General features: G+C 41.7%; 1 protein-coding gene across 14 annotated transcripts in view; it reads right to left on the reverse strand.

Moving 5' to 3' along the window:
- The window catches only part of LOC104587759 (pyruvate kinase 1, cytosolic-like), a 33407-nt gene that overhangs the window by 2896 nt on the left and 3023 nt on the right, over window positions 1–27488 (reverse strand). For 3 of the 14 annotated variants that reach the window (XM_088886401.1, XM_088886405.1, XM_088886404.1), the window contains 13 exons: window positions 25123–25600; window positions 24828–25037; window positions 24657–24749; window positions 24461–24562; window positions 24079–24379; window positions 23882–23987; window positions 23568–23808; window positions 23419–23486; window positions 19682–19873; window positions 19200–19295; window positions 19018–19085; window positions 18679–18779; window positions 15571–15850 (listed from right to left, as the gene is read on the reverse strand). In XM_088886401.1, the coding sequence (XP_088742527.1) occupies window positions 24206–24379; window positions 24461–24562; window positions 24657–24749; window positions 24828–25037; window positions 25123–25176 (633 nt within the window). In that variant the 5' untranslated portion in view covers window positions 25177–25600 and the 3' untranslated portion in view covers window positions 15571–15850; window positions 18679–18779; window positions 19018–19085; ... (4 more) ...; window positions 23882–23987; window positions 24079–24205. Of the gene's footprint in view, window positions 1–15570; window positions 15851–18678; window positions 18780–19017; window positions 19086–19199; window positions 19296–19681; window positions 19874–19958; window positions 20047–20091; window positions 20213–23418; window positions 23487–23567; window positions 23809–23881; window positions 23988–24078; window positions 24380–24460; window positions 24563–24656; window positions 24750–24827; window positions 25038–25122; window positions 25601–27488 lie in introns of those variants that run through there. The other 11 variants (XM_088886406.1, XM_088886403.1, XM_088886402.1 and 8 more) reach the window with 11 other exon arrangements.

The raw sequence follows: 27488 nt of genomic DNA on the forward strand, positions 1-27488 counted from the left end.
ATTTGTGTGTGTTGATTAATTAGCTCAACAGTACAGCTATAAATAGATGCAGGATAATCGACTAACTAACAAGAAAGTACTGACTAGGACTAACCACCGTAACTACCTCTAATATCTGATTGACATTGTAACAACTAACTGACTATTACAACTGTACATAATATTCTTCATAGAGAAAGCCATTGATTCCAAACAATCTTTCTTCGAGTCATTGGAGGAAAAATGTTTCATCTGTGTTGGGCTTGTACAAGGGAAGACAGTTGTCTCTTTCAAAACCCATTTCGAGTTTCTTTAAGAATAGCCCATTTCATCGGTCATTGCCTTTCAAATGATTAAGATTCCACTTGCTCAAGACCCAGAAACCATGCCTTACTGGGAGATTCTGAAAAGGGTCAAGCCACTGATGGGGATTCATGGTTTTTTTTTTTTTTTGTTATAGCCTTGTGCTTTATGTATTGCTTCTTTTACTTGGACTACATGGTTGTCACTAGAGGGCTTCGCATTCGTGGACAGTCGAAGTTTAGGTGGTTAGGTTTTGCTGTTACTGCTTGGGATAAAAGGGCAGGATTCCTAGGAGAGGATGATGAAGGGCATCATTTGTTTAAAGGAGAGTGGGTCTAGGATGAACAATACCCCTGCACAGTAAGGCGGTGGCAACCTAAAGATTGTATTTTACCCAGCTGCTGCTTCTTTTTCTCCCTTATCCTTTTTCTTTTTCTTGATCTGCGAACTCTTAATGGGTAAATTCATTCTAATTTCCCTTGCCATTTTTTTATAATTTCCTACAAAATTGTAAGGGATTTGGGGATCAGACGTTGTTTTGATTTGAACATTTTGCCACATTAGAGTGATTGGTTGGTGTATGACCATTTGACTCAATGTATTTCAAAGGTACCTGTAAGTTTTTATATAAAATCCAAAAGTAGCCCAGGCTATTGGATGTTTGCTTTTTAATTGGCTACAATATTTAGGTGTGCAATATAGAATATATCATATATATGAGTTTCTAATATCAACTACAGATTCTTTCCTAAAAGTAATCAGTAAAAATTGCATAATTAAATCTTCTACCTTGCTAAGTTGCGAACCCAAGGACAATAGATACTTTAACCTCATGCAGGAAATTCAACTTTGAAGTTCAAGGGGTTGCAGCTTTGGAGTTTGGGGTTCATTTAATTTTGTTGTGATTTCCTTTCTGGATTTCTGAATTTTGGTCACTGATGGATTACTCTAACAGTAGATTAATTTTTGTTGGTTATCCTAATTAATTTGCATGTTATTAATGAGGAATGCAGTCAGTGCAAATGGTTGCAGGATTGCTCAAGTGGCTATTAAAGTGAAGAACATTCACTTTAAAGGTTCATGCTTTCATACTTTCTATTTTTTTTCATATTTTCAATATATAGATGATTAATTGACGCCATCTAATTTTCATATGATTTCAAATACTTTGGTTAAAAGAAAGAAGGGATTTTGATAATTGGTTTTCTTGTTATATTCATCATCTAAATTATATTATAAAACATTGTGATTAGGGAAAAAAAGCTTCTTATCTATCATTCTGGATAGAGGGAGCTACACTATGTTATAGTTCTTTGAACTATGCATGGACCCTCTGCTCATTTATTTATAGTTCTTTGAACTAGTAACTACTTGTGCAGAGGTTATTCATCCAAGAAATCATGCCTTTTGATGGAGCGCAATCCGGTCGGTCCTATCTGTCAGTGACTTTGTCTCTGACTGGAGCAACAGGTGCCTGAAACGGAGAAGAAGGTGGGGAATCTCCGGGGAGGAACCCAGTGAGATTGCTCCGAAGCTCAAGTTAGTATTCTCTCAAAGGCAAGATCAAAACCAGATAGCGCAAAGTTATCACATACCTCCTTCTTGGGGGGAAGAGAGCCTTTTATAACCACTTTGCGCACTCACTCCCAAGCTCCTGTCAGGTCGGGTATCATTACCTCTACACTTCTGCCAGTTCGGGTGTCATCACCTCTGCTGGGGCAGGCAACCGCCACTGCTCTCTTTGTCGGAGCCGTCTCTGTGACTGGAGGTGGCGGTGACAGCTGGTCGTTGAAGTGCGGCTGTCAAGCGTCAGATCCTAAGTCAGTCAGGTGCGCCGCCTCAGGGTACGGACTCCTTTAGTGTCAGGTACGATTGTTCAGTTCAGCGGCCTGGAGACGAAGTGCTGGAGTGGTGTGTGAGATGAAGTCTTGAGTTCAGATAGAGGTGTGGCCCGAACTGCCCTGGGCGGGCCAGTTCGGGTTGTTGCCCTTTGTGCTCGTAAGGCCCAGGGTCAAAGGGAGAGTTCGGGCTCCTTGTGGGGAGTTCGGACCGCTGCTTCCTCATTTCGGAGCTCGCGCCTTGGGCGTACTGTCGTGCCGAGCTGTTTCCTTTGCCACGTGTTGAGTGGTTGCGAGGTCGGGCCAAATCTTCCTTCATCAATTGCCCCCCACTCCTCGCGCAAAGGGGCTTGCCCTGGCGCAGGGAGTTCGCGAGGTGGCGGGTGGATTTGACCCGTACTTCGGACTGGTTTGACTGATAGCGCAAAGTGCACGTTCGTCAGGATTTTTCCAGGTTTCTCGAGGGCCAAAAAGTCGGGAAACGTGCCAATCCGTCTATAAATGCTGACAGACGTGACAGCGCGCGTTTATTTCAAAATTTAAAAAACGCGCTGCTGAGAGACGTGACAGCGGGCGCTTACTTCAAATTTGAAAAAAAAAGCGCGCCGCTGCTGCCTTAAACGCGGGGAGACATGTGCCGGCGCTCCTTCAGTGTCAAAAGATGTGCGACCAGTCACGTCTCAGTCTTAGGAAACGTGCGGTCAGCGCGACTGCGGGCCGTTGGATTTGCCTTGATCAGTGCCGTTGATTTTCGGTTGCTGTGGGTATAAATAGTGGGGGACCCCAGTCACTTTTCACTTATCATTCTCCTGCGTTTTGCTTCTTGAGCTCGCGTCCAAGTTTCAGCTTGCGTCCAAGTTTTTAGCTTGCGTTCAAGTTCCTGTAGTCCGTTTGCCTTTTCCGTGTGAGTATACTTTCCTGGAATCCTTTTCCTCCCGATGTCTAGCTTAGACAGTCCTTCGAGGGGGTTAGATGCAGGTTCTACGAACTGAGCTGCATCCCCCAACAGCCCTAGTGAACCCGAGGTAGAGCTCGAGGCCGGTCTGAGTTCGGGTAGGTTCCTTACTCAGAGGCTTGCCTTTTGTTTTGCTCTATTCTTTCGTTTTCCTGATGCCGAGCTCTTTTTGCAGGTGTGATGGACTCAGAGAAGACTCGTGGTGGGAACCTATTTCACGCCATGAAGAGGAGGAAGCAAGTCACCAAACGAACTCGTGCCGAGTTGCCCCGAGATGCGGAGCCCGAGGTACCAGACCACCCGTCAGTGGATCCACCCAGGGAGCCCGAGATGGCCCCTCCAGTGCAAGAAGCGACAGGGGCCCCTTATGCCGAGGCTACTTACACGGGGGCTCCTGCTTACTCTGAGTCTGCTTATACGCGAGTTGGGCCTTCAGGCTCGGGAAACCAAGGTGAGTTCAGGAGCGTGTTGTCGCCGAACCACGCTCTTCAGAAGAGTAGGGAGGCCATTTATCCTGAGGAGGTCACGGCATGGACCAAGCTCCCTTTGAACCAGGTAGCTTGTCGTGATGCCACACATGCCATAGTGGTAAGTCAGCGATTTCTTGTCAGGCTCTTTGCTTTTATCTTTTCTTGCTATCGTTCTTTTATCTTTTCTTGCTAAGGCGGCTTCTCGCACTGCACAGGTCAGGCTGGCGAGGTCTCAGAGAGATACCGAGGCCATGGGAGTTGTGGTGAAGCATATGGCGGACCTGAGGCTGGACATGCAGCATCAGGTTGAATACCTTCAAGAGGATATTAGGGAGAGGACAGAGATCTTTTCTCAGGGCATCGAGGATGCCAAGAAGAAGGTCGTCGATGAATATATCGCCTCGTCGCGCTTTGACGACCTGATGGTGGGCTCGTACAGAAGGGGATTTAAACTGAGCCGGTGGATGATCCAGAATACGTACCCCGAGCTCGATATTAGCGCCATAACCACTTCACGCATTACTCAGGAGATGGCCAACGCTGCTGACGGTGAGCCGGATTCTGATGATGAGGCAGGACCTTCGGGTATCATTGAAGTGCCTTCTGATGGTGAAGAAGTACCTTCGGGCCTATGAGCTCACTTCTGTTGTTTTTTTTTTCGAAATGTACACAAAGTATTTTGCAATGGAATGATTTTCTTTTGGTTAAGTGTTGGTCACTCTTTCCTCCGAACTGGATGTATTGCCGAACTAACCATATGTCGATGCCCCTATTAGTTCGTTGTTGGCATTTTGCCTAAGCTTTTAGTTGGCATTTTTTGCCTTTGCTTGCCCATGCCGAAGTCCTTGTTAGCTCGGCATCCTAGCCCTTTGGCTCTGGTAGCGACTTAGTCCACTTCGCTTGGTGATCTATAGGTAGTATCGTCTCAAGTTAACGACGTTCCAAGCTCGGGGTACTTGTTTGCCCTCTAAAGTTTCAAGCTCGTATGCCCCCCCGAGCGCTCTCTTTACTCGGTAGGGCCCTTCCCAATTCGGTCCAAGTTTGTCCACGCCGGGCTCGGGTGCCATGTTCTTACAGAGGACCAGGTCGCCGACGCGGAAGTTCCGCTTTTTTACTCTGGCGTTGTAGTACCGAGCTACTCTTTGCTGGTAAGCTATGGTTCGGATGTATGCGAGGTCTCTTACCTCGTCCAGTAGGTCGAGGTTGGTACGTAACTCATCTCCGTTTGTCTGATCGTCGTATGCTTGTAGTCGTAGTGTAGGTATTTTGATCTCCGTCGGGATTACCGCTTCAGTGCCGTAGGTGAGGTTAAAGGGGGTCTCTCTCGTGGCGGTTTTTTTCGTAGTTTGATGAGCCCATAGAACACTTGGTAGCCCGTCCGCCCACAACCCTTTAGCTCGGTCTAGTCGCGCCTTCAGTCCGCGGAGGATAGCTTTGTTCATTACTTCTGTTTGACCGTTTGCCTGCGGGTGCGCGACCGATGTGAAGTTCTGCCAAATCCCCATATCTTGGCACCATTCCTGAAACTTGATATCTTCGAACTGCTTTCTATTGTCGGAGATCAGTTCCCGAGGTAACCCGAAGCGACATACTATGTTCTTCCAAAATAAGTTATGTACGTTTCGAGCTGTAACTGTTGCAAAAGGTTCAGCTTCTATCCACCTTGTGAAGTAATATACCGTCACCACTAGGAACTTCCTCCCACCTATTGCTGGCGGGAACGGCCTCAGGAGGTCGAAGCCCCATTGCACAAAGGGCCATGGGCTGGTGAGATACTTGAGGTCGGCGGCAGGCTGATGGTGGATGTTGGCAAGCTTCTAACATTTGTCGCATTTTCTGACGAGCTCAACGGCCTCTGCCTTCATCGTTGGCCAGTAGTACCCTTGTCGAAGTGCCTTTTGGGTGAGGGCTCTGCCCCCCAAGTGTCCACCGCACAGACCTTCATGAGTGTCACGGAGTACGAGCTCGGCTTCGGAAGGTCGCAAGCAACGCAGGTAGGGGAGCGTGTAGGACCGTCGGTACAATCGTTCGTCTATTATGACATATTTGGCTGCCTGGCGCTGCACCCTCCTGGCTGCATTGCGGTCCGCAGGGAGGGTTCCATCTAGCAAGAAGCTCGCGAGTGGGTCGATCCAGCTCGGCTCTGCTTCAAGGACGAGAGCGACCCCCTCTGCCCCACCGAGAATGCTAGGCCGAGGTAAGTCCTCTATGTACACGGTTCTCATGGCGTTGTGACTGATGCTGTCTAACCGGGATAGGGGGTCGGCCTCAGTGTTCTCTGACCTTGGGATTTACCTGATGAAGTGTGACTGGAAGTTGAGCAGAGCCTCCTTTACTTTTGTCAGGTAGGCGGTCATAGTTAGCTCGCATGCTTCGTATTCGCCCGTAACCTGGTTGACCACAAGCTGGGAATCGCTGCAGATAACTATGTGTTTTGCTCTTACCTTTTGTGTTAGGTTCAGCCTGGCTATCAATGCCTCATACTCTGCCTCGTTGTTGGATGCCGTGAACTCAAAGCGCATTGCGTATTCCAATTTCGTGCCACCCGGGCCGCACAACACTAATCCAGCCCCGCTGCCCTGCTGGTTCGAGGAGCCATCTACGTGAAGGATCCAGGGCTCCTCATCCCAGTTCGCGTTTGGCCTAACCAGGAGAGATGCCACACTGGCTGCTACTTCACGGGGTTCAGACTCTATTGGCTTGGGAGCTCCGGGCTCAACCAGCCTCGGGACTTCAAGGCTGTGCACTCGACGATAAAATCTTTTAAGGCTTGGGCCTTAATAGAAGTTCGTGGCTTATACTAGAGGTCATACTCGCTGAGCTCGATGGCCCACTTCGTCAGCCGACCAGAAACCTCGGGCTTGAGTAAGACTTGCCTCAGAGGTTTGTCAGTCAAGACGATGATAGTGTGAGCTTGGAAATATGGGCGGTGTTTCCGAGCTGCAATTATCAATGTGTATGCCAGATTTTCTATCTGCGGGTATCTCATCTCTGCTCCCTGCAGAATTTTACTAACATAATAGATGGGTCGTTGGACCCGATCTACTTTTATTAGTACCGAACTGACCACCTCGTCGCTTGTCGAGAGGTACAGTCCTAAGACCTCACCCTCCTCGGGCCTGGTTAAGACCGACACACTAGCGAGGTAGTTCTTTAGCTCATCGAACGCGAGCTGGCAGTCTCGGGTCCATTCGAACCCTTTGCCTTTAATTGCTTTAAAGAAGGGCAGGCAGCGGTCTGCTGACTTGGACATAAAGCGGCTCAGGGCGGCTATGCGGCCATTTAGCCTCTGAACCTCTTTTACTTTTCGAGGTGGTCTCATATCTAGGATGGCCTTTATCTTGTCCAGGTTGGCCTCAATTCCGCACCGGTTGACGATGTACCCTAGGAACTTACCCGAGGTGACACCGAAGACACACTTGTTTGGGTTTAGTTTCATGCTAAATTGACGCAGAATTTGGAAGACAGAATCTAAGTCTTGTATTAATTCATGTGAAAACTGTGTCTTGACGATCATGTCATCTACATAACATTCTATCTTCATGCCAATTAAGGGCTGAAACAGCTTATTCACGAGTCTTTGGAAGGTCGCCCCAGCATTCTTCAGTCCGAAGGGCATGACCTTGTAGCAGTACAGGCCGAACTCGGTTATGAAGGTGGTTTTTTCCTCATCAGATCGGTCCATCCTGATTTGGTTGTAGCCCGAGTAGACGTCCAAGAAGCTTAGCAACTCATGTCCCGATGTCGCGTCCACTAGGCGGTCAATCTAGGGAGGGGGAAGGAATCTTTCGGGCAGGCTCAGTTTAGGTCGGTGTAGTCGACGCACATGTGCCACTTGCCGTTTGCCTTTTTTACCAGCACTGAGTTGGCTACCCAGATCGGGTAGTGAACTTCCCTTATGAAGTTTGCTGCGATGAGCTTTTCGACCTCCTCGTCGACCGCCCTCCAGCGTTCTGGGGCTAAGTTGCGTTTCTTCTGTCTAATGGGTCTGACTACAGGGTCAGTATTAAGTTTGTGAGTTATAAGGTTTGGGTCAATGCCGAGCATATCGGAAGCGAACCATGCAAAAATATCTAAATTTTGAAGTAAGAAACTCACCAGTTCGGTTCGTAGAGGTTCCTAGATGGAAGCACCGATCTGTAGCGTCCGAGCTGGGTCCGCAGCTGAAGTTGGGATCGTGACCGTTTCTTCTATGAGCGCAGCTCGTTCTTTGCCTTTCTCCGTAGATCACTCTAGTTTGAGGTCGTCGACCACCTTGGTTTTTCCCTTCAGGGCGGCAACATAGCACTTGCGGGACTCGAGCTGGTCGCCCCGCGCTACTCCCACACCGAAGTCTGTAAGAAACTTCATTGCCAAGTAATAGGTGGAGACCACTGCCCGTAGGACATGAGTGATTGGCCGCCCTATTATGGCATTGTATGGGGAGGGGGTCGCAACCACCAGGAAATCGTGGTTGAGTCTGACCGCACAGGGCCATGTGCCGACTTCCACTGGTACTGTTATTTTCCCGAGGGGCCTGACTTCCTCTCCGCTGAAGCCCACCAGAGGAGTGTTTGTGGGCTTCAGCTCGCTTCTCTACAACTGGAGCTGGTCAAACGCCGACTTGAAGAGAATGTCCGCCGAGCTACCTGAATCAACAAGCATGCGCCTGACTTCGAAGTCGCTGATCCTTAGTTTGATGACAAGTGCATCATCGTGGGGGTAGTGGACCCCTCGCGCATCGTCTTCTGTGAAGAAAATTGGTTCCTCCGTCTTTGGTCTCTTTGGAGGGTTCTGCTCTTCTCGGGCAGCTTCGCGAACTAATGCCCGGGCTGCTGCTGAAGTGCAACCCGCGACTATCGAACCTCCCACTATTACGTGGATGGTTCCCCGAACTGGCCTCTCTTCCGAAGGCTGTCTTTGCGGCGGTTCAGCCGGCCTGCCGCTGGAAGCATCCTTACTATGCTCTCCTTGCCGACCTGTTTTATTATTATTATTATTGCTATGCTGTACAAAATTTCTCAAGTACCCGCGATGGATGAGTCCCTCTATCTCGTCCCGGAGATTATTACAATGCTCGGTACTTTGATCGTGGTCTCTATGGAAATTGCAGTATAAGTTTTTGTTCCTCTCATTGGGGTTCCCTTTTGGGCGAGGTGGCCACTTTACGTATGGGGCGTCTTTGATCGTCATCAAGATCTCAGCCCGCTTCGCATTTAAGGGTGTGTAGTCCGTCCGAGCTGCTAAGGGAGCTCGGAAGGGCTGGCTTGGCTTCGTCTCCCGAGCTGGATCTTTCCTCCTCCTGTCATCTGGGTTGGAGGGCTCGCCTTCCCTCTTCCTTTTCTCGATCCCGCTCTCAGTTCTCTAGTTGATCTCTTCCTCTGTTCTCATGAATTCATCCGCGAGTTTGAGGAATTCAGCTACAGTCGCGGGTTGGCTAACTACCATGTGCCACTTGAACTCCTTGTGCGTCACTCCTCTCTTGGCTGCCGCAAGCTGCACCGCGGGGTCTAGTCGCGGTATCTGCAACCACGCGTCATTGAACCGCTTGATGTAGCCCCGAATGGACTCTCCTTCCTTTTGGACTACTCCGAAGATGCTTTCCTCAGTTTTGGGGCACCGTTTGCTGGTAACAAAGTGTGCGGTGAAGACCTGCACGAACTAGGTCCAGCTTCTTATCAACCCGGGGGCCAGGTTCCTATACCAGGTGAGGGCCACCCCCTGAAGATGGTGGTGAAGGCCACGCACATGCACGATTCACTGGCCCTTGCTAGGTGCATTTGGGACTGGAAGGCGTCGACGTGGTCATTGGGGTCGAAGGACCCATCATACTTGTCTAAAGGGGGGAGTTTGAAGTCTCTGGGCATGGAGACTTCAAGGAGTTCTGATGAGAGGGGGGAAGGAACTGAGAGAGTAGGGGCAGCTTTTACCTCGTCCGAGCTTGTCTCTTCTTTTCCTCTGAGCTCAGGCAGGACACGGGTAGCGGTTCAGCGACTTCGTCGGCGTCTTCGTTGCCGAGTGGGCCTGGTACTGGTGCTGTTGGCCTCTGTGTTGCCGAGCTCGATGGGCCCGGAATGTTGGTAGCCCACCGCTAGGATGCTGAATCGGTTCTCTGTGGGCGGGAGCTCAGGGTTGGAGTGCCGAGGTGCTGACTTGGCGAACGAGGTTCCCGATCCGTCAGCGAGCTGCGAGACGGGGGAGATTTTTCTTTCCCTCCGGCCCGGGGATGAGGCCTGGCTCTTTGAAAGGTTCTGAAGTTGGGAGGCTTCTCCTCGGTGAAGGCGTCCGCCCTGAGGGGAGAGCTTAATCGGCTTTGGAGCAGGGTGCCGAGGTGGAAGCTGTGGTTGGTTCAGAGGAGGCAGTTGGGGGAACTGCTGCTGATAGTGATATTGAGAGAGGTGGTGCAGTACTTGGTGCTGTTGAAACTGCTGCATTTGGGCTTGCATTGCCCGCATGCACTGCATCAGGTCGTCAAACTGGCTTTGGCACGTCGCCAGGGGGACAACAGTTGGTTCGGTAAAGGTTGTCTCGACAGGGAGAGGAAGGGGGGCGTTCACGGCGGGAAGGTTCACTGGCACCACTGTTCGTGGCGCATTCAGGCTGGGATCCCATCCATCGGAAGGGGGATGGTGAACTGTCTAATGCACACCACGGGGACTTGAAGTTGTTCCCTGGGGGCGTTTATCGTGCTACGTCCGGCATTGCTGGAAGAAGCCATGAGTGTTGGGGTTTCTTGGAAAAAAGGGGTTATAAGAGTTTTAGAGGGAGGTTTTTAGAAGCGTATTCCCATAGACGAAGCCAATTGATGGAGTGCAATCCGGTCAGTCCTATCTGTCAACGACCTTGCCTCTGACTAGAGCAACAGGTGCCTGAAACGGAGAAGAAGGTGAGGAATCTCCGGGGAGGAACCCGGTGAGATTGCTCCGAAGCTCAAGTTAGTATTCTCTCAAAGGCAAGATCAAAACCAGATAGCACAAAGTTATCACATACCTCCTTTTTGGGGGGAAGAGAGCCTTTTATAACCACTTTGCGCACTCACTCCCAAGCTCCTGTCAGGTCGGGTATCATTACCTCTGCACTTCTGCCAGTTCGGGTGTCATCACCTCTGCTGGGGCAGGCAACCGCCACTGCTCTCTTTGTCGGAGCCGTCTCTGTGACTGGAGGTGGCGGTGGCGGTGGCAGGTGGCCGTTGAAGTGTGGCTGTCAAGCGTCAGATCCTAAGTCAGTCAGGTGCGCCGCCTCAGGGTACGGACTCCTTTAGTGTCTGGTATGGTTGTTCAGTTCGGTGGCCAGGAGACGAAGTGCTGGAGTGGTGTGCGAGGTGAAGTCTTGAGTTCGGATAGGGGTGTGGCCCGAACTGCCCTGGGGCGGGCCAGTTCGAGTTGTTGCCCTTTGTGCTCGTAAGGCCCGGGGTCAAAGGGAGAGTTCGAGCTCCTTGTAGGGAGTTTGGACCGCTAGTTCCTCGTTTCGGAGCTCGCGCCTTGAGCGTACTGTCATGCCGAGCTGTTGCCTTTGCCACGTGTTGAGTGATTACGAGGTCAGGCCAAATCTTCCTTCATCACCTTTTATTTTCAAGGGGTTCTTTCTTCCTTTCAACTCACAAATTTGACATCTATAACAAAAACTTTAACCAAACTTGTTTGTATGTATAACCTTACATAGAAACTATTCTTACACACACATGTTATAGCAAGACTATGAAGAAAATTGAATTAGGGTTGAAGGGAGTGAAGCTTGGGTTGACTACTTTGGGTATCACTCATACTAAAATTTTGTTTTTTTTTTTTCCCACCAAATGAATATTATACATGTTGGAGAGCAATCCAAATACTCATACATTCTCAACACACCACAATAACAACGAGTAGCCCCTCAAGATCTTAAAATTTTCTTTCTAGGAGTGTTTATTATTGGACAAAATGCCATTAGCTCTGCAGGTACACATGGGATTACTAATTTTGATATTGTAGGCCATATTAGTTGAATAATGGACCAAAAGCTAGAAGTCAAAATATATCTTAGAGGCCTTACTCTGATCCAATGCATTACCACTATGGGTTTGGTTTGGGTTAGTGTTGGGTCTGGTTCAGAACAAGGTGGGCCATTTTAGTCATTTTATTCTTTGGTTCTTCTATAGTTTTGCTTAGCATTAGCAATTTAACATAGATCATCTTGTTAATTAGTTAATGACATCAACTTTTTACATATTACAACCATTGTCAATCAGTATTGAAGGGAGAACCAAATGGATGGTCAAATTTACATCTCTTGTTGAATTTACATCTCTGGAAACCTTCACCTTGTGAATACAGAACAAGGGAATTTCACTGGAGAATTTTCAATTTGCATGGAAGTAAACAAGGCCAACAAGGGAATTTCACTAAAGAATTTTCAATGTGATCTTTGTTGACCGGATGGGTACAGTCCTGCTCATTATCCTCTTCATATTCATAGGTAATTGTTGTTCCAGTGGCATTTCTCCAATTCTACATATTTGAATTCGAATGAATTCTTGATTGATTATGGTGTTTTGATTCTTGATTTGTCAATGTGGGCTGCAGGCACTTCTACTAAGACATTTTTTTAGAGGTGTTGAAACATGGAAAAAGGAAACCATAATAAAAAAGGTAATCCATAAATCACTAATTTTCTATGGCAGTGTTTTTATACCATCTAATTGAACTTGATCTTAATCATTTGTTCTTCCCTCCTCATAAATAAAAGATTCTAGACAAGAATATTGGGTTTGTCATATGAAGCAGACGTTCTTGAATGGCTCATGTATGGTTTTTACTTTTTCTTATATGGTAAGACTTTGAGCTATTTATGTTTGATGTGTATGTTCTGTTTATACTAGGACCATCCTGTTGAACATGCTATAAACTCATCTTTTGATTTCATTAGGGTTTGATTGATTTGTTACTTCGTTGATGGTTATACACGGGAACTAAGCAAAGTTGGGAACTCTTTGACACCATCTGATGTTGAAAGTGCTCTATGGAACTCCTCTGTAAGTGTTAAATTGCTTATTTATACCATATGAATAAGGTTAATATTTTATCAAAAACAAAGAATAAGGTTAATGTTATTTATTTGCTTTAGGTTGGTTAAATCCATACTAAATGGAGAAGTTTAATTACAATTAATGGTTTGTAAATAGTCATCTAGTCTTTTTTTTTTTTAAAGAGTCATTCATCTAATTTGTTTCCATCACCTTTCTTGTTCAGGTATAGTCTTTCAGCTATTAACATTGATGATTGATATATGCAAACTGACATCTTCCAAGAAAAAAAATATGATAGAACTATAAGTTATGATTATGAGCTTTTCAAGGTTAGCGAAAGGATACATCTGGCACAACTTGTAAATGGGTAGAATGGATTCATTATTTGGAATATTTTACATTTTTTATCTATTAAATCCAAACCAGTCATCCTAATGTGCTTTTATGTGCTCCAATCTAATTACATTAACTCTGTCATGCCATAGAGGTTTCAATTTGGTTTGGTTAATTTAGTAGTTGCATAGTTCATTTATTGATATGCGAATGCTAAATTATGCTGACTCCTTGAATGTCTTGTTTTTATACATTTTTTATGGTTATCTCATTTACTTTACATTTTCTAACAATTTATATGTTTTTGATTTAGAGGTTCAACAATTATGCCAAGTGGATTTGCATCGGATGTTGTGCTACCTTATTCGATAAATTGATTTTTTTATAGTCTTTGTATTTTTATATGTCAACTATATATTGTATTTGAACAATTTGATTTGGATATTAATTAATCTTTAATTTAATATATTTTGTTTTAAATTGCATTTTTTATTTAAGTTGCTTAACTTTTCATGTATCAATTGTCATGAATTATTTATTAAGTAGATATTAAAGTGATGAATCAATAAAAAGTGGAGGTCCCAACAAATATCAGAATTAACCTGGCATAAAAATTAAAAAATGTATATATATCTAAACCGACGGCCATGTAACCGCTGGATTAGCCATAAACAAGACCTAAGGTGGCGGTCATAAGCCAGTGGTTCAGACCAGCACATAAGAGTTGGACTAAACCTAAGGTGGCGGTCAACTAGGAACAAAGCCGGCAGTTCAAACTGCCACCTAAAGAACCAAACATTTTTTGACAAAATCTAAGCAGGCAGTTGAAAACGCCACCTTTAATAACACTAAGCCAACGGTTTTGATAGACTGTCGCGTTAAAGAAATTTGGACCGCCTCAGCCCAACCACCAAAGGTGGCGGACTCTTTTATCTAAGGCGACGGTCTTGATCTAGGCCAGCTGCCACTTAGACGGCGGACCAATGAGTGCCACCTTAGATCTAAGCCGGCGGTTATACAGCTGCCGCTTTAGATTGTTTTCCTTGTAGTGAAAGTTGCAACTCTTGAATTGTTTGTAAATAACTTTGCTTAAGTGAATAATTGGCCTTAACAACAAGTCCAGTGTCTTACATATGGCACTTATTTCCCTCTGTCTCTGTTTTCCTTTTTCTATTTCAACAAGACATTTTCTCCCTTCTCTATCTAATATCCTTCTACTCTTCTTGTTGCCAAAATCGTAATTCAGCATCACCGGCATCTAGTTTGACCTTCTCCCTTAGTCTTGAAACAACCTTGCTAACCTATATAATCAATACCCCCAAAAGGGCTTCACTTGTGCTACATCACATACTCCAAACAAGTAGTCAAAAACTACATTATTGTTTAAAGGTAGAAAGTACCCTATGGATTAAATTCCATAATTACATATGGGGGTATATTTTGTTTCTTCATTCAAGATGTGCCCAAACCAATAGGGAAAGAATAATAATCCAATAGAAAATTAATCAAAAGTGTAAAAACACCTTGAATATTAGATTAAATAAAAGCTAACATGATCCGTTTTCACTACAAGAAAAAAGTTCATAGGCGGTGGTCGCAAGACCGCCGGCATAGTCCTTTAGACCGCTGCTTCAGAGGTAAGGTGGCGATCCTGAGTCTACCCCCTAAACCATTGCCGGCCTAGGTTAAGACCGCACCCTTTGAGAACTGGGCCGATGCGGTTCAATCATTCCTAAGCCGGCGGTATGTCATAACCGCCAGTTTAGAGCTCCTTGGACCCAAGGTTCAAAATTTCGCAACGTATCGGACCGTATCGACTGATACGTATTGTTTCGGTACAAATCCGATACACGGAACACAGAGAAATTCGTTTTGTTAGTATAAAACTACAAATTAGCAATAGCAAGATTCGAACCCTAAACATTAAGCTTTAAGAACTAGAGGTTCACCACTAAGCCACACCCATTGCTTGTTATTTGTTTATGCATTTTTATTTTTAAGTAATTTTTCTCTTTTTCTTAGTGTATGCTTATCAATAAATGTTAGAATTAATTATTTAAATTTATGTATTAATAAATATTAAGATAAATTATATTGATTATTTTAAAACTAATGTATATAAATATACATTTTACTATTTTAGTTTTTTTTTTGGTTTTTCACGTTTTAGTTATTCCATCATTTGAAAATAGTTACTAAGTGTGTCTCGATATCTCGAATTTTATATAGACCATTAAATTGCAGTTTTTTACCTTTAAATAACTTATTTGCAATCATCTAAAACTTGTAACTATCGTTATTAATATATATTTTAGAATTTATTTAAGCTTTTTAGCATATTTATGCGTATCTTGATTTTTTGTCCGTATCCAAAGTGTATCCCGATACGTCTCTTAAAATTATCTTTCCGATAACCTTACGTTTCTGATACTTTGAACCTTGCTTGAACCGCCGTCTTAGATCCGTCAAAGCACTACTTCCCTTTTTTAGGTGTCAATCAAGACCGCCACCTTAGAGCTTTTTGGACTGCCACCTTTAGGTCCGTCAATATGTTATTACCATTTTTAGGTGGCAGTCAGGACCTGCCTTAAAGCTCTTTGGACCGCCGCCTTAGGTCTATTGAAATATTGCTTGGGTTTTTAGGTGGCGAGCATGACCACTTCCTTAGAGCTCTTTTATGTCCAAGGCGGCGGTTGTATGACTGCCGACTTTGATTTTTTTATTTTTTATTATTTATATCAATTTGATTTCAACATTTTTTTTGGCACCTGTTTAATACAAATCTCATGACAGATAATGCATACAAATCAATTTAAATAAAAAACTTTTAATTAAATTATTAATTATTACAATATCCAGAAACATCATGGCATTGTGCCTGTGTGGGCTCAAGAACACTAGTCAATGGAACACCAGCAACCAAAGAGCTCTGAAATTCCTTTCTGAGATGTCAACTCTAACAGTGCCCAAACTTGTAGGATCTGTTGACCTACATGAACGGGACAGAACATGTATTTTAAGCCATTTTGAATGATAGCAAGTACATTCTTTATGACTAGATTATATTTCCTGGATACATGAAGTATAGAAAGAACACAATGAAATGGTAGGAAAATAGTCTTTTCTAACAGAGAGAAAGCAATAGATAAACTTTAAATGGTTTAGAAGAGTTAAATGTTTTACATTATTATATTAAAACTTATAAACTTCAAGCATAAGAAAATTTAACAGAAAGAGTGGAATATTGTTGCCGACAAAAAATTGCTAATAAAATCAATACTTCCTAATATAGCTCAAGTTAGATGCCAAATGTCCTTCAACAATAAACCTTAGGTACAAGAAATATTATATGTAAACAAACCTTTTAGTCGTATATATGTGCATTTAATGGGAAAAGTCAAATCTGACCACTACAGTTCCTTGGGAAAACTTAAGTGTGATCTAAATAGTATAAAAAAAGATCCAATTCAACTCCAAATATAAATAGATGAAATTTGCATCTAGGTATATCAGATTCAAATCAGATTCCTTTGCAGTCCTACTAACTTCAAATCATTTGGTGCCAGCTAGAGTTGCCAAGCAATTTCAATAAAGAGAGATATCATAACTATATTTCATTTCCTTTTTGTATCTTAACTATCTAAGACCCATTTTAACCCAACCTTTCCTAATTAGACCCAAGCTCAACCAACATAGCTGAACCTAGTCCAACTTAACCCAACCATAGCTGAACCTAAATGAGCCTAGCTGAACCCAATCCAGCCTATTTAAATTTGCCTGAACCCAGTCCAACTTAACCCAACCATAGCTAAACCTAGTTGAACCCAACCCAATCTAGTTAAACTTACTGAACCTAGTCCCAAGTCCCAACCTTAGCTGATCCTAGTCCAAACCATAGGTGGACCCAATCCAACTTGTTGAACCTACAAAACTTGCTCAAACTTAATCCCAAGCACAGCTGAACCTACACCTTTACATGTCTATAAATCAGTAGTTTTGGTTACTGACCCTTATATCTGCTGCAAACTACAACAGTAGCTCAGCCTTGAACCCACTACCCACCTTCTCACTACTGTAATTTATATTAGTAAACCAGCCTTGAGCCTACCTCCTTAGACCCCCCCTCCAATTGCTGCAATTTACAGTAGTGAACCAATCCCAAAACCACCTCCTTTAAACCTTCCGACTGCTATGATTTACAGCAGGAAACCAACCGTGGACCCACTACTAAGAGACATCCCAGCAATTGCAAGTTGCAGCAGTGAACACATCTCCCACTTCCGTAAGGACCATCCAACTACTACAATTTGCAGCAGAAAACTAGCACCAAGCCAATCCCAAAGCCACCCCCTCTAACCTCTCTATCTACTATAATTTACAACATATAAGCCAGCCTTAAACCCACTCCCTTTACCCCAGCCAACTGCTGCAATTTGCAGAAGATAACCAGCACTAAAACAGTCCCAAAACCACTTCCTTTAACCTTCCATCTGCTGTGATTTTATAGCTGAAAGCCAGCCTTCAACCCACTCCCTTTACCCCATCCAACTGCTGTGGTTTGAAGTAGAAGCCCAGCAGCAAACCAGTCCCAAAACCACCACCTCAGACCCCCTTTCACTGTTGTAATTTACAGCAGTGACCTACAATACAAATCACCACCTTAGAGCCCTTCTCACTGCTGTAATTATAGCAGTAATTTACCCCAAACCCATTTCCTTTAACCCCTCTATCTAGTGTAATTTACAACAGTAAACCAAATCCGAACCCACTCCCTTTACCCCATCCATTTGTTATAGCTTGCAGCAGAAAAACCAAACACCCAATCAGCCCCAAAACCACTTCCTTTAACCCCTCTGTCTACTGTAATTTACAGCAGTAAGCCAAACCTGAACCCACTCCCTTTTCCTCATCCAACAGCTACAATTTGCAATAGGAAACCAAACCCAATCTGTCCAAACTTAGTCCCAACCTAGGCTGAACCTAACCAAACTTAACCCAACCATAGCTGAACCCAACCCAACCCAACTTAGCTGAACCTGGATGAACCTAGCAATCCAACCAGTGTAAACTTGCCTAAATCCGGTCCAACTTGTTTAAACTTGCCTAAATCCAGTCCAACACGTTACATATGCCTATAGCGGCAGTCAGAAGGACCGCTGGCTTTAACCGTTTTTCTTGTATTGGCCCTCCCAAACGGACCTCAATTGTTGACAAACTGAGGTATCCTGTTAAGGGGACCCAACAGAGATTAGCAGTTCAAGTAGACTTTTATTGTTGGGTGGTTATTGCAATTTTACTATGACTTAATTTAAGAATAGGACACAAGATTTGAAGATAAGTGACTGCCAATAAATAACAATAGAGGTAAGAGGGTATTTTTGCCCACATTTAATTTCCTGTGAGGCTAAATGAGGTCATTTCTGGTTTTTTGAAAAATTTCCAAGGACACATGTGATGATATTCTACTGGTAACAGGTGTTAGTCTTGTCCTGCCACATTAGCAGACAAGGGAGGCTACAGTCAAGCAAGAAAGGCGAGGGGAGGTTCAAGTATTTCTCACAAACCTCAGGGGAGGTTTTAAGTATTTACCCCAAGATAATTTGATTACTGATCATTTTTGTAGTACGCAAAAAGCATCGTATCTTTGCACATCCAATATACTGGAGATTAAATGGTGGTCATGGGGCTTTAAAGGTTTAATGTTCTCTAACAAGCCTAAAGTAGGAATGCAACCAACAAGATTTTAATTCAGCTAAGGCAGCAGTCTCATAACGATTCACAGTAATGCAGTCATAAATAATTAGGCTGGCCACATACCTCAAAGGCACCAGTAAAACTCCATTTAAGTTGATTTGTTTTGAGGCGAGGGATGACAACTGATAATAACAGGCATTGTTGACCTATACCTTGCAATCAATCTGCATGAACAAGTACATTTAGATTGTCAGGCGAGCGTACAAATAAAACACACAACTGCATATGTTGATTAATTTCTCTAGTACAAGGCCCAGATAAAACTAGCTACCCAAAGATCTTGTTGAAAACAAAGAGGAAAAAGGTTTTTTTAATAGTGAGGGCAGCCAAACATAATCATCAAATTTCCTTTAAATAGCCAAACATTTACATTCTAATGTTCATCAGGATTCAGGAGATTACCTAGCAGCCCTTCCAGATGAGGTGAAACAAGTAATAACAGAAGCCTTCACCTTAATTGCCGCACGTACCTAGATAAAGAGCATCAAACATTAGCATACCTCTCAACAGAGCAACTTTTAATGCAGTGATCAATGATTAACTGCAACAAAAAAAGGTTAAAAGTGAAATTCCAAATGAAATACCGCAGAAGAAGCAATGGATTCCAAGTGGGTCATTGGTTCTCTAACATATTTGACAGTCTTCTTGAAATATAGATCTTGGTTGAAAACCTTCTCTGCCTGCACGTTTAGCAATTTAACTATATAAGCAAGGGTACATGAACCTCGATAAAAGCCAGCTATAAAAGCTCAATGGATATTGCCAATAGATGATATATAAAGAATAGAAATCAAAAAGAGCGGGACAACTTGTGACTAAAAGTTGGAGGTCAATCTCCGTTACACAAAATCTATAGATGTCTCAATTCCATGCACAGGCACATGGAATCAAATACAACCCCTGCTAAAACTAAAGAAACCAACAATGAAACACATTTAAATGAGAAAAGTGCAACCAAGATTTTTCAGGCAAGATAGAAATACAGATTTCCATCACTTTCTTCATCATCTATGTAACTTATTAACGAATAGAATGATACTATATATATTCATGCAGGACATCTTACCCTTATGATCGTTTTTTTATCAGTGTAATCCTTATGATCTTTGAGTTGCTTAGTTGGGGAAAGATGGCTTAGGGACTACCCTTCATGTTTTATTGTTCTTGGGGGTGCAGGTGCACCATTTTTCCTTCTCCTATCTCTTTTCTTTCTCATTAATAAGTTGCAGGCTGCACCAGCTTGAGGCATGCAATTCACCTGCAGGACACAGTCTGCATGAGTCATGTTTAATGGAGAATTGCAAAGCAACAGATGGGCATTAAAGAAACAACCAAGGAGACACCTTTCACCACTAGGTTCTCAGAGCCAATAACATTGATAAACAAGTCCCTGACTAATACAGATCTTCACTATAATAGTATTTCCAACACCTATAGGCCCCAAGAAACAAGAATAAAAACTGTTAAAGTTGTTACATGATACTTATGCCCCAATAAATAGCCATCAAAGTTGAGCGAGACAGCATTGAAGGTGGGTTGAGGGGGTACAATGAACTTCCACAGGAAAAGGAGAATTAAGGAGAATTTTATTGGACACCTGGGCAAAACATAGAGAGAAGATTAAATTGATATGTTTCAAAGCATGCATATTCTTTGATGCACATTATAGGTGCTTACCTTTAACAGAGATAGGATTAGCTGAACGCCTTAGCTGTTCAGCAGGCTGTGGGACCAATAATAACACTCCACATTAATCATAAAATGCATGGGGCCCACAATCATTCAACCTCTTAGTGTGGGTCCAATGTATTTTATCACTGCTGTGGAGGGCCATCATTGGTTCCACAGCCTGCCTCACAGATAAAGTGTTCGGCTAATATGAATTCCCTTTAACACTACTAGCAATTATCATGCCAATCTAAGGCCCTACAGCATAAAACACCCTCCCCTCCGCAAACGCATATAAAAATATACAAACAATCTTTACATGCTGATGTAAATGTGGGAAAGGGAAAAGAGACCATGGAAGAAGAAATCAAGTTAACTGATGTAGGATATATAAGGGGGTCCTACAAATTTCTGATCTGTTGACAAGCCTTGAAGGGTGAAGGAAGATAATTTGAGGGATTAATGATGAAGAATGGATACAGAGAAACAAGTGGAAAGCTTGCTATCCACCAAAGAATGAATAGCAGATTAAGAAGAAAGAGATGAACTCTTGCTTCTGCTGCTGCTTTTAGAGTAGATAACAAGAGATAGTAGTTTCATAAAATATTGAAGATCAAGTCTTTCATTTTCATACCAAAAAGCAATATCTTGAAGAGTAATTGTGATGCTCAATGAGAATGGAGTGATACCATGCTTATGCAAGATGTGATTTCTTCATATTTGATTAGTAACCAACTTTTTTTATTGGTAAGTAGTATCCATTTTATTAGTTATGAAAAAGAATGACTGAATGAGATATGTATATCAGGTTGCAAGAAATTCCTTTTTCTTGCTGGGCTAAACTACCATCTAACCCCATCTTATCACTTATCCAATAAAACGTTACAAATTCACCCCTTGTTTAGCCTCTGAAGTCTGAACCCATTTGAAGCTAGTACCAACTTTTTTTTTTGATGAATGAAGCTAGTACCAACTTCTCTCATCAGTTTCTTTTCTTCCATGTTCCCTCATAACATATTTATATTGCCACAGAACTTGGCTGTTATTTACAATTACCTAGGAGCCCCCTTCAATATATTTCTGAAACCCATGTCTCTACTCAATCATAGGCCTTGTATGACTGCCATAAGCTCAGATTAGTTGCATTGGCAGATTACAGGGTCCACAGAATAGAGTGTTCAGCCTAAACATCGAGGATTTGACCTGACAAATATAATAACCCAGTCTCAAAGGACCCAAGGAGGGGTGTCTCATTCAGTCAATACCCTCAATACAGGTTACCTCAAATCCCATGGAGAATTAAAATCCATGACCTTAAGAAGGGGAATAAAGCTTTACTTCTAGTAAACCATAATCTCCCACAAGCCATGACTATGCCAGAATCACCTTTCTTCTATCTCCAAAGACACCACCTACCCAATGCCCCAGAATTGACAGGGCTAGTCAATCAAAGGCAAGTTAAAAGACACCCTCACTGGGAAGGAAAGAAAAAAGAAAGATCCAACCCCACAGGCTGGCAGAAAGCAATAAATTGCCACCACCCGGTCAAAGAATCAACTAAGATACTTTAGAGGTTTTCGCCTATTTCAACAAGCAATCAGTATGACAAAAACCAAATCAGCCTAGAAAATATCCTCTTCTATTAAAGAAGACTGAAGTATTGCTTCCTTCCCAAATCCCTTAGACAATAGCATATATCATCCATCTTAGAGACAGTTCCATAATCAAAGAAAGAAACCAAGTTTCTCCCAACATCTATTCCAATGACAGTTCCATAATCTACAGGTATTTCATTTTTGGGTCAATTTCAGCTTTGCAGAGTAGTTATCTATTTTGCACATGTCACAGGAATAGATTTAATGAGTCCAAGAATCAGGATAGCTCAAAGGTGTTAATGAAGTATTAGAATTTCAGAAGTTCAAATTGTAGCCACATCAATTTTCTTGCATCCTAAGCTTTAGAGTCAAACTTTGGTTTTTCTTTTTTCTGACTTAATTTTGGCCTCATTAGATAGGCTTTTCAGTTGCCTATCCTATGAGACCAAGATATTGTAAATAAAAGGTGTTTTTGGAATGCTATGACCATCTTACTAATAGAGTCAGCTTGTGACAGGATTTCAGTCTTAAATTGTAATTATATTACTATAGTCTATAGATCAAATTTAGGGGAACCTAAGGCTTAGAGTGCTCTATACATGGTTAATAGTCAGAACCAGATATATTCATATACAAGTTTGCATTTGGTATTTATACATCAAAAGACAAATGACAAATCAAAAAAGATGTTCTTACACTGACCTCTAAAATGATTGTGGGAGAAATATTCAATGTCCTAGAGTATAACCAGTAACTTTTCAAAATTATGGTCTATTTGAAAGTTGTTTTAGTTAATTTAGTGTTAATAGGATTAGTAGGGAGTATTCATAACTGCTTAAGTGTCTAAGTCAGTACAGGTTTGAATGAATAGAATTATATTTACAGTTTTACCATTTCACTACTTAATTTCCAAAAAGCTTAACAAGCTTTCCCACTGGTATGTCCAAAATTCTTCCATATAAGCTGGGGAGAGGAATATGGGGACTCTATTTGAGCCCAGAACAAAGTTTCCAAGTTACAGAGATGAAACTCCAATATATCCCCTAATATGATATCCAAATCCTCTCTAAAACTAGGATAAAAATTGGAGAGATTAGAACCCAAACTGCAATCAGAAATATCCAAATCCTCTCTTAGAACCCTCGATCCTGAATGATCAATAGCAAGGGTTGAAACAACCTGTCAAAGGCTTCACCATCAAAATCAATGTTGGGAAAAGAAAATGATTCAGAAAATAGCCTAAGCTAGTTTAAATCTGAACTACAAATGTTAAGACATGCCATAAATAATTCTTCTGTTTCAGAAGGAATCATTTTTATGTTTGTAAACAAAAGGATATTCTCATGAGACTGCAAATCCTTTGATTCTACTTAGGATCTATGGGGAGACATCAGAAATTGTTTCCCATAAAAATGCAAACTTGTAGCTTAGCCAAGTGCCATGCCACCCCTATCCAACAATCTTAACTACACATTGTACTCCCATAAAAATGGATATCAAATATAAATGAAATTGTTTCCAAGGGCAAAATTTGGCTTACAATCATTCCATACTTTTCTAAAGAGACACCGGGAATAGATGCAAATCCGCTTAGCATAAGGAATGAACCTACAAATCATATCATATAAATTTTAAAATTATATTCAAATGTTTTAACTATAAAAGATAGACAAGGTAAATAAAACTTACATGGATTGAACTCCAAGCAATTAGAACACCAACAATGGTTCCAACTGTTCTAATAGCGTCCATATGGGCGCGTTAATGGTGCATCACTTATAATTGGAACATTGATCACGACCTCTGTTCATCCATAACCAAGTGGCACACCACCCACAATCTTCTGAGGATCTAAACTTGTAATGGTTGCTTTGGCAACGGATACAAATCCTCCTTGCATGAAAGTCAACAAATTACATTCTGTATTTTCCTGCAAATGCAATTGTCTTTGTCAACAAACACCTTACACTTTCTCATTTGTGTTTAAATCAAACGACACTTACTAAAAACACCTGTGATTCAATGTTGGAGCTAAATTGATGATAAAAGGGACTTTGAAAAGCATGTGTGGAGGAGTGTCTTCGCAATTGGGATGATTTACCTCGATCCCTGCATAGAATTAATGAAACATAAATATCAAATAAATATTTATGCAATCAAGTATAAATTATTTAGATATAAATATAAACAAGGGTGATACCTGTCTATTAAGTAATTGAGCTTCCATCGCATCCATCCGTTCTCGCATTGATGCAATTTGTTCTTCCAGCTTCTATGAACACTCTTCAACTGCTCTTTTACCTTCATTAGCAGCCCTCAAGGCATCTTCATGGCTTTGTCATAGGCCCCTGAACCTGGACGGAGTTTGGGCCTAAACCTATACCACGCACTCGGCCACGACGCTCTTGGCCCATCACATGAGCATAAACATCATCGTGTCCTTGTTCACTGCCCTCATTTTGAGTGTCTTCCTCTTGAGACATGCAATTTTGCATTTCCTCCTTGGATATTATACAACACTATTAATAATTCAAAGCAACTTGTTAATTAATACCATTTAATACACACTTGAATAAATATACCATTAAAGAACCCGATCTTGGATCTACAAGTGTTCCATCCTTTTTCCTGTGTGTTGCATAAAATACATCCGTACGTGATACATCAGCTTCCCTCTCTATTTTCTGTTACCATGAAGACAACATGTAATTATTTTTAACACATACAAAATGAATGAATGCAGAAAGTATAATGAACAAATCAAATTTGTATATTTACCAATTCCTCGTGTACTCGTGCGAAGCTCTTTGCTCCTGCTGTGTGGTTGATTGTTTGTTTGGAGTGGTTAGCTTTGTTGGTTATGGATCTTGTCTATATTAAAATACAACTAATTTACTTTTCACTCATTCAAATAAAAAACAAAAATATTTAAATGTTTAAGATACTTACAGTCCCTTTTTCAGATCTCCAAAACTGTACCAAATTTCTCCATTGGTGTGCATCAACCCGATTTTCAAGCTGCTCAATTGGTAGTGCATCTACACTATCCGGATCAGGGTCATAATACTTTTTATTCAAATTGGACTTCCAATCCCTCCACTTTTTACCCAATGACTTCATTGTGTAGTCTTTCATGTCATCATTCACCTTGAATTTTTTCTATAACCAAAATAATAAACCAATCATCATGTTTGCATAAGAAAAACATCTAAAAAATAAACCAAGAAAACAATGAATTTAATACCTTGATAAGTTTCCATATGTCTTTCTTTGTTTCTGTAGGAATCTCTCCAATCATCTATGGCTATGGGCAACTAGTTTGAAGTTCGTGCAAGGCTACCCAAAAATCTAATTAAATCCTTTGTTTTTCCATCATTGGGTTGGTTGTATTCATTAAACCCAACTTCAATTTGTTCCCCTTCAGGCATGTTCCATATATCTAGGGCCATAGTGGGGCCTCTTAACCGACGTATTGTACGAGAAGACCCCTCTCCAACATGCCCACTAGAGGACTCCTCATGCCTTCCCAAGTCTGGTGACTGGGTTGGTGATGTAGTATCATCTACACTAGGTGTTAACCTAGTATGAGCCATCGCTTGACTTGCATGTGCCTGTATATCTTCTATATTGGGTGTGTTACTAGTGGTCAGGCGGGACCCTGATTTACTTGCTCGTGATCATGTCCCCTTTTCTTTAAGTTTCTTCAGTATGTTCATTTTAACCTGTTATAAACCAATAGGGTATAGAGCTTCAAAACCCATAAATTCCTCTTAACTCAGAATCCATTGTTCAAGATACAAGGTTGGAAGAGGTCAGAAATCCAACCACACCTAGCTAAACTTGTATTACTTGCACCATAACGCATTTATAAGATCCATCAATAGTTCAGAACTCAAAACAGAAAATAAAAAATTAATAGTATTTATTCATACACATAAATTTGATGCAGCTAAAGACAATTCAGAAAAGAAGATTCATACATTTTTCTTACTATAATATGATGCAGCTAACCACAAAATTTGACATTACCGTGAACATCAAGACCATACAGAAATTAATATTACTTATGCATACACAGAAATAAGTAAATTTTGAATTAATACACTCAGGAAAACATTTCCTTTATTCCTTTTGTTTGTTCAACTTTTTCAAGTGCATCACTTATCTAAACAGTTTGATGTGGGGTTACAACAAATAAATGGTGTGGGCTTTTTCAATGAAATTGAATTGGTGCTGCTGGTTACAAATACTGCATATACATGCATGTTCATCTCGGCTTACTGAAAAAATTTGGGCACCCATTTTCTCTTTCCTAAGTGATGAATACTCCTTTAATTTTTTGCTGATAAAAATGCCTTAATTGTTATGCCTGTAATCTTATTCCTAAGATTCTGCATTCTGCCCCCTTTCTTTTTTCCCTCTTCTCATAGGGATCTTTTGAAGAGTTTGAAGCATCATAAGGATGAAGATCTTCTAAAAGGTCAAGCTGTGAAGAACCAACAGGTATGGTGCATTGACCTATTTTTTGTTTTATTTTACTCTCACTTTCTCTAGCACCCGAGCTAGCTAACCATTGATTGTAAATGCAGAACATCTTTTCTTTCTGAATTTTCTTTTTTGGACAATGGTCAATTTTGTTATATTTTTGTTTCAATATATATTCTGTATCTTTTTGTGATTGGTTGTATTACTTCTCTGAATCTTTTTTTTTTTTTGTTCCTTTTCTGGTGAAGGTTCTGTGGGACAAATCTCTTGAGTTCAGATTTCTTCTGTAGAAAACATTTTCAAGTTCAAATAAGCTACCACAAGTTTTGCTTTGGTTTTGTCCCAGAGAATAAAAAAAATGTAAAAACTGGTTTCTTGCTACATATCTAGTGAATGGATCACAAATTGTTTGCAGGAACCCATGAGATCCTCATTCTGCGATTCTGATGAAGCAGTCAAGAAAGCATATTCAAACCTCATAACTTCATCTAACGAGGTTTTAGATTTCTTGTTGGAATTGCAGGAGGTAAATCTTCGTACTCAATTATGTTGATCTGCACCTCATACATTTTTGCTTCTTTCCAGGAGTTTTTTTGAGTGCTTATATTATGTCACTATACCATTTCTTTGGTTGTTTTGGTGGGATTTTCAATATTTCAAGCTGTGTTTGGATTGTAACAGTAGAATGGATTTGAACTTCAATTCTGTGTCAATTTCATGGAAATGAATGGTCATCCTCCTGGAAGAATTCTGCTAAAACGTTGGATTCAACAGTCTTTTTCTTTGTTTCTCTGGATTTGATGCCTCTGAAAGAAACCCAAATGATGGAATCTGGAGATTTACAGAATTTAAAAATCCAAATCTACATCCAATTTCCAGTTTTCCACATCTGCCCTAACCCAAATGCATCATGAGTTTTATTCAATTTTTTTTTTTTTTTTGAGGGGGTTCAAGAAACGTGTGGTTCCTTTTGAGAAGGTGGTCTTTTCAGCTTATGAGTTTGTATGGAAATGATATGCTATTATATTTGGATGAAGAAGTTGGATATCAGGTGTCTAGTCCTAACTTCTTGAAAAAGAATTATTACACCATATGAGAAAAGTCTGAGAATTTTGTGTCTCCTAC

The sequence above is a fragment of the Nelumbo nucifera genome, chromosome 4 (assembly GCF_055504915.1).
Source record: "Nelumbo nucifera cultivar China Antique chromosome 4, China Antique-T2T, whole genome shotgun sequence".
NCBI classification, from domain to species: Eukaryota; Viridiplantae; Streptophyta; class Magnoliopsida; order Proteales; family Nelumbonaceae; genus Nelumbo; species Nelumbo nucifera.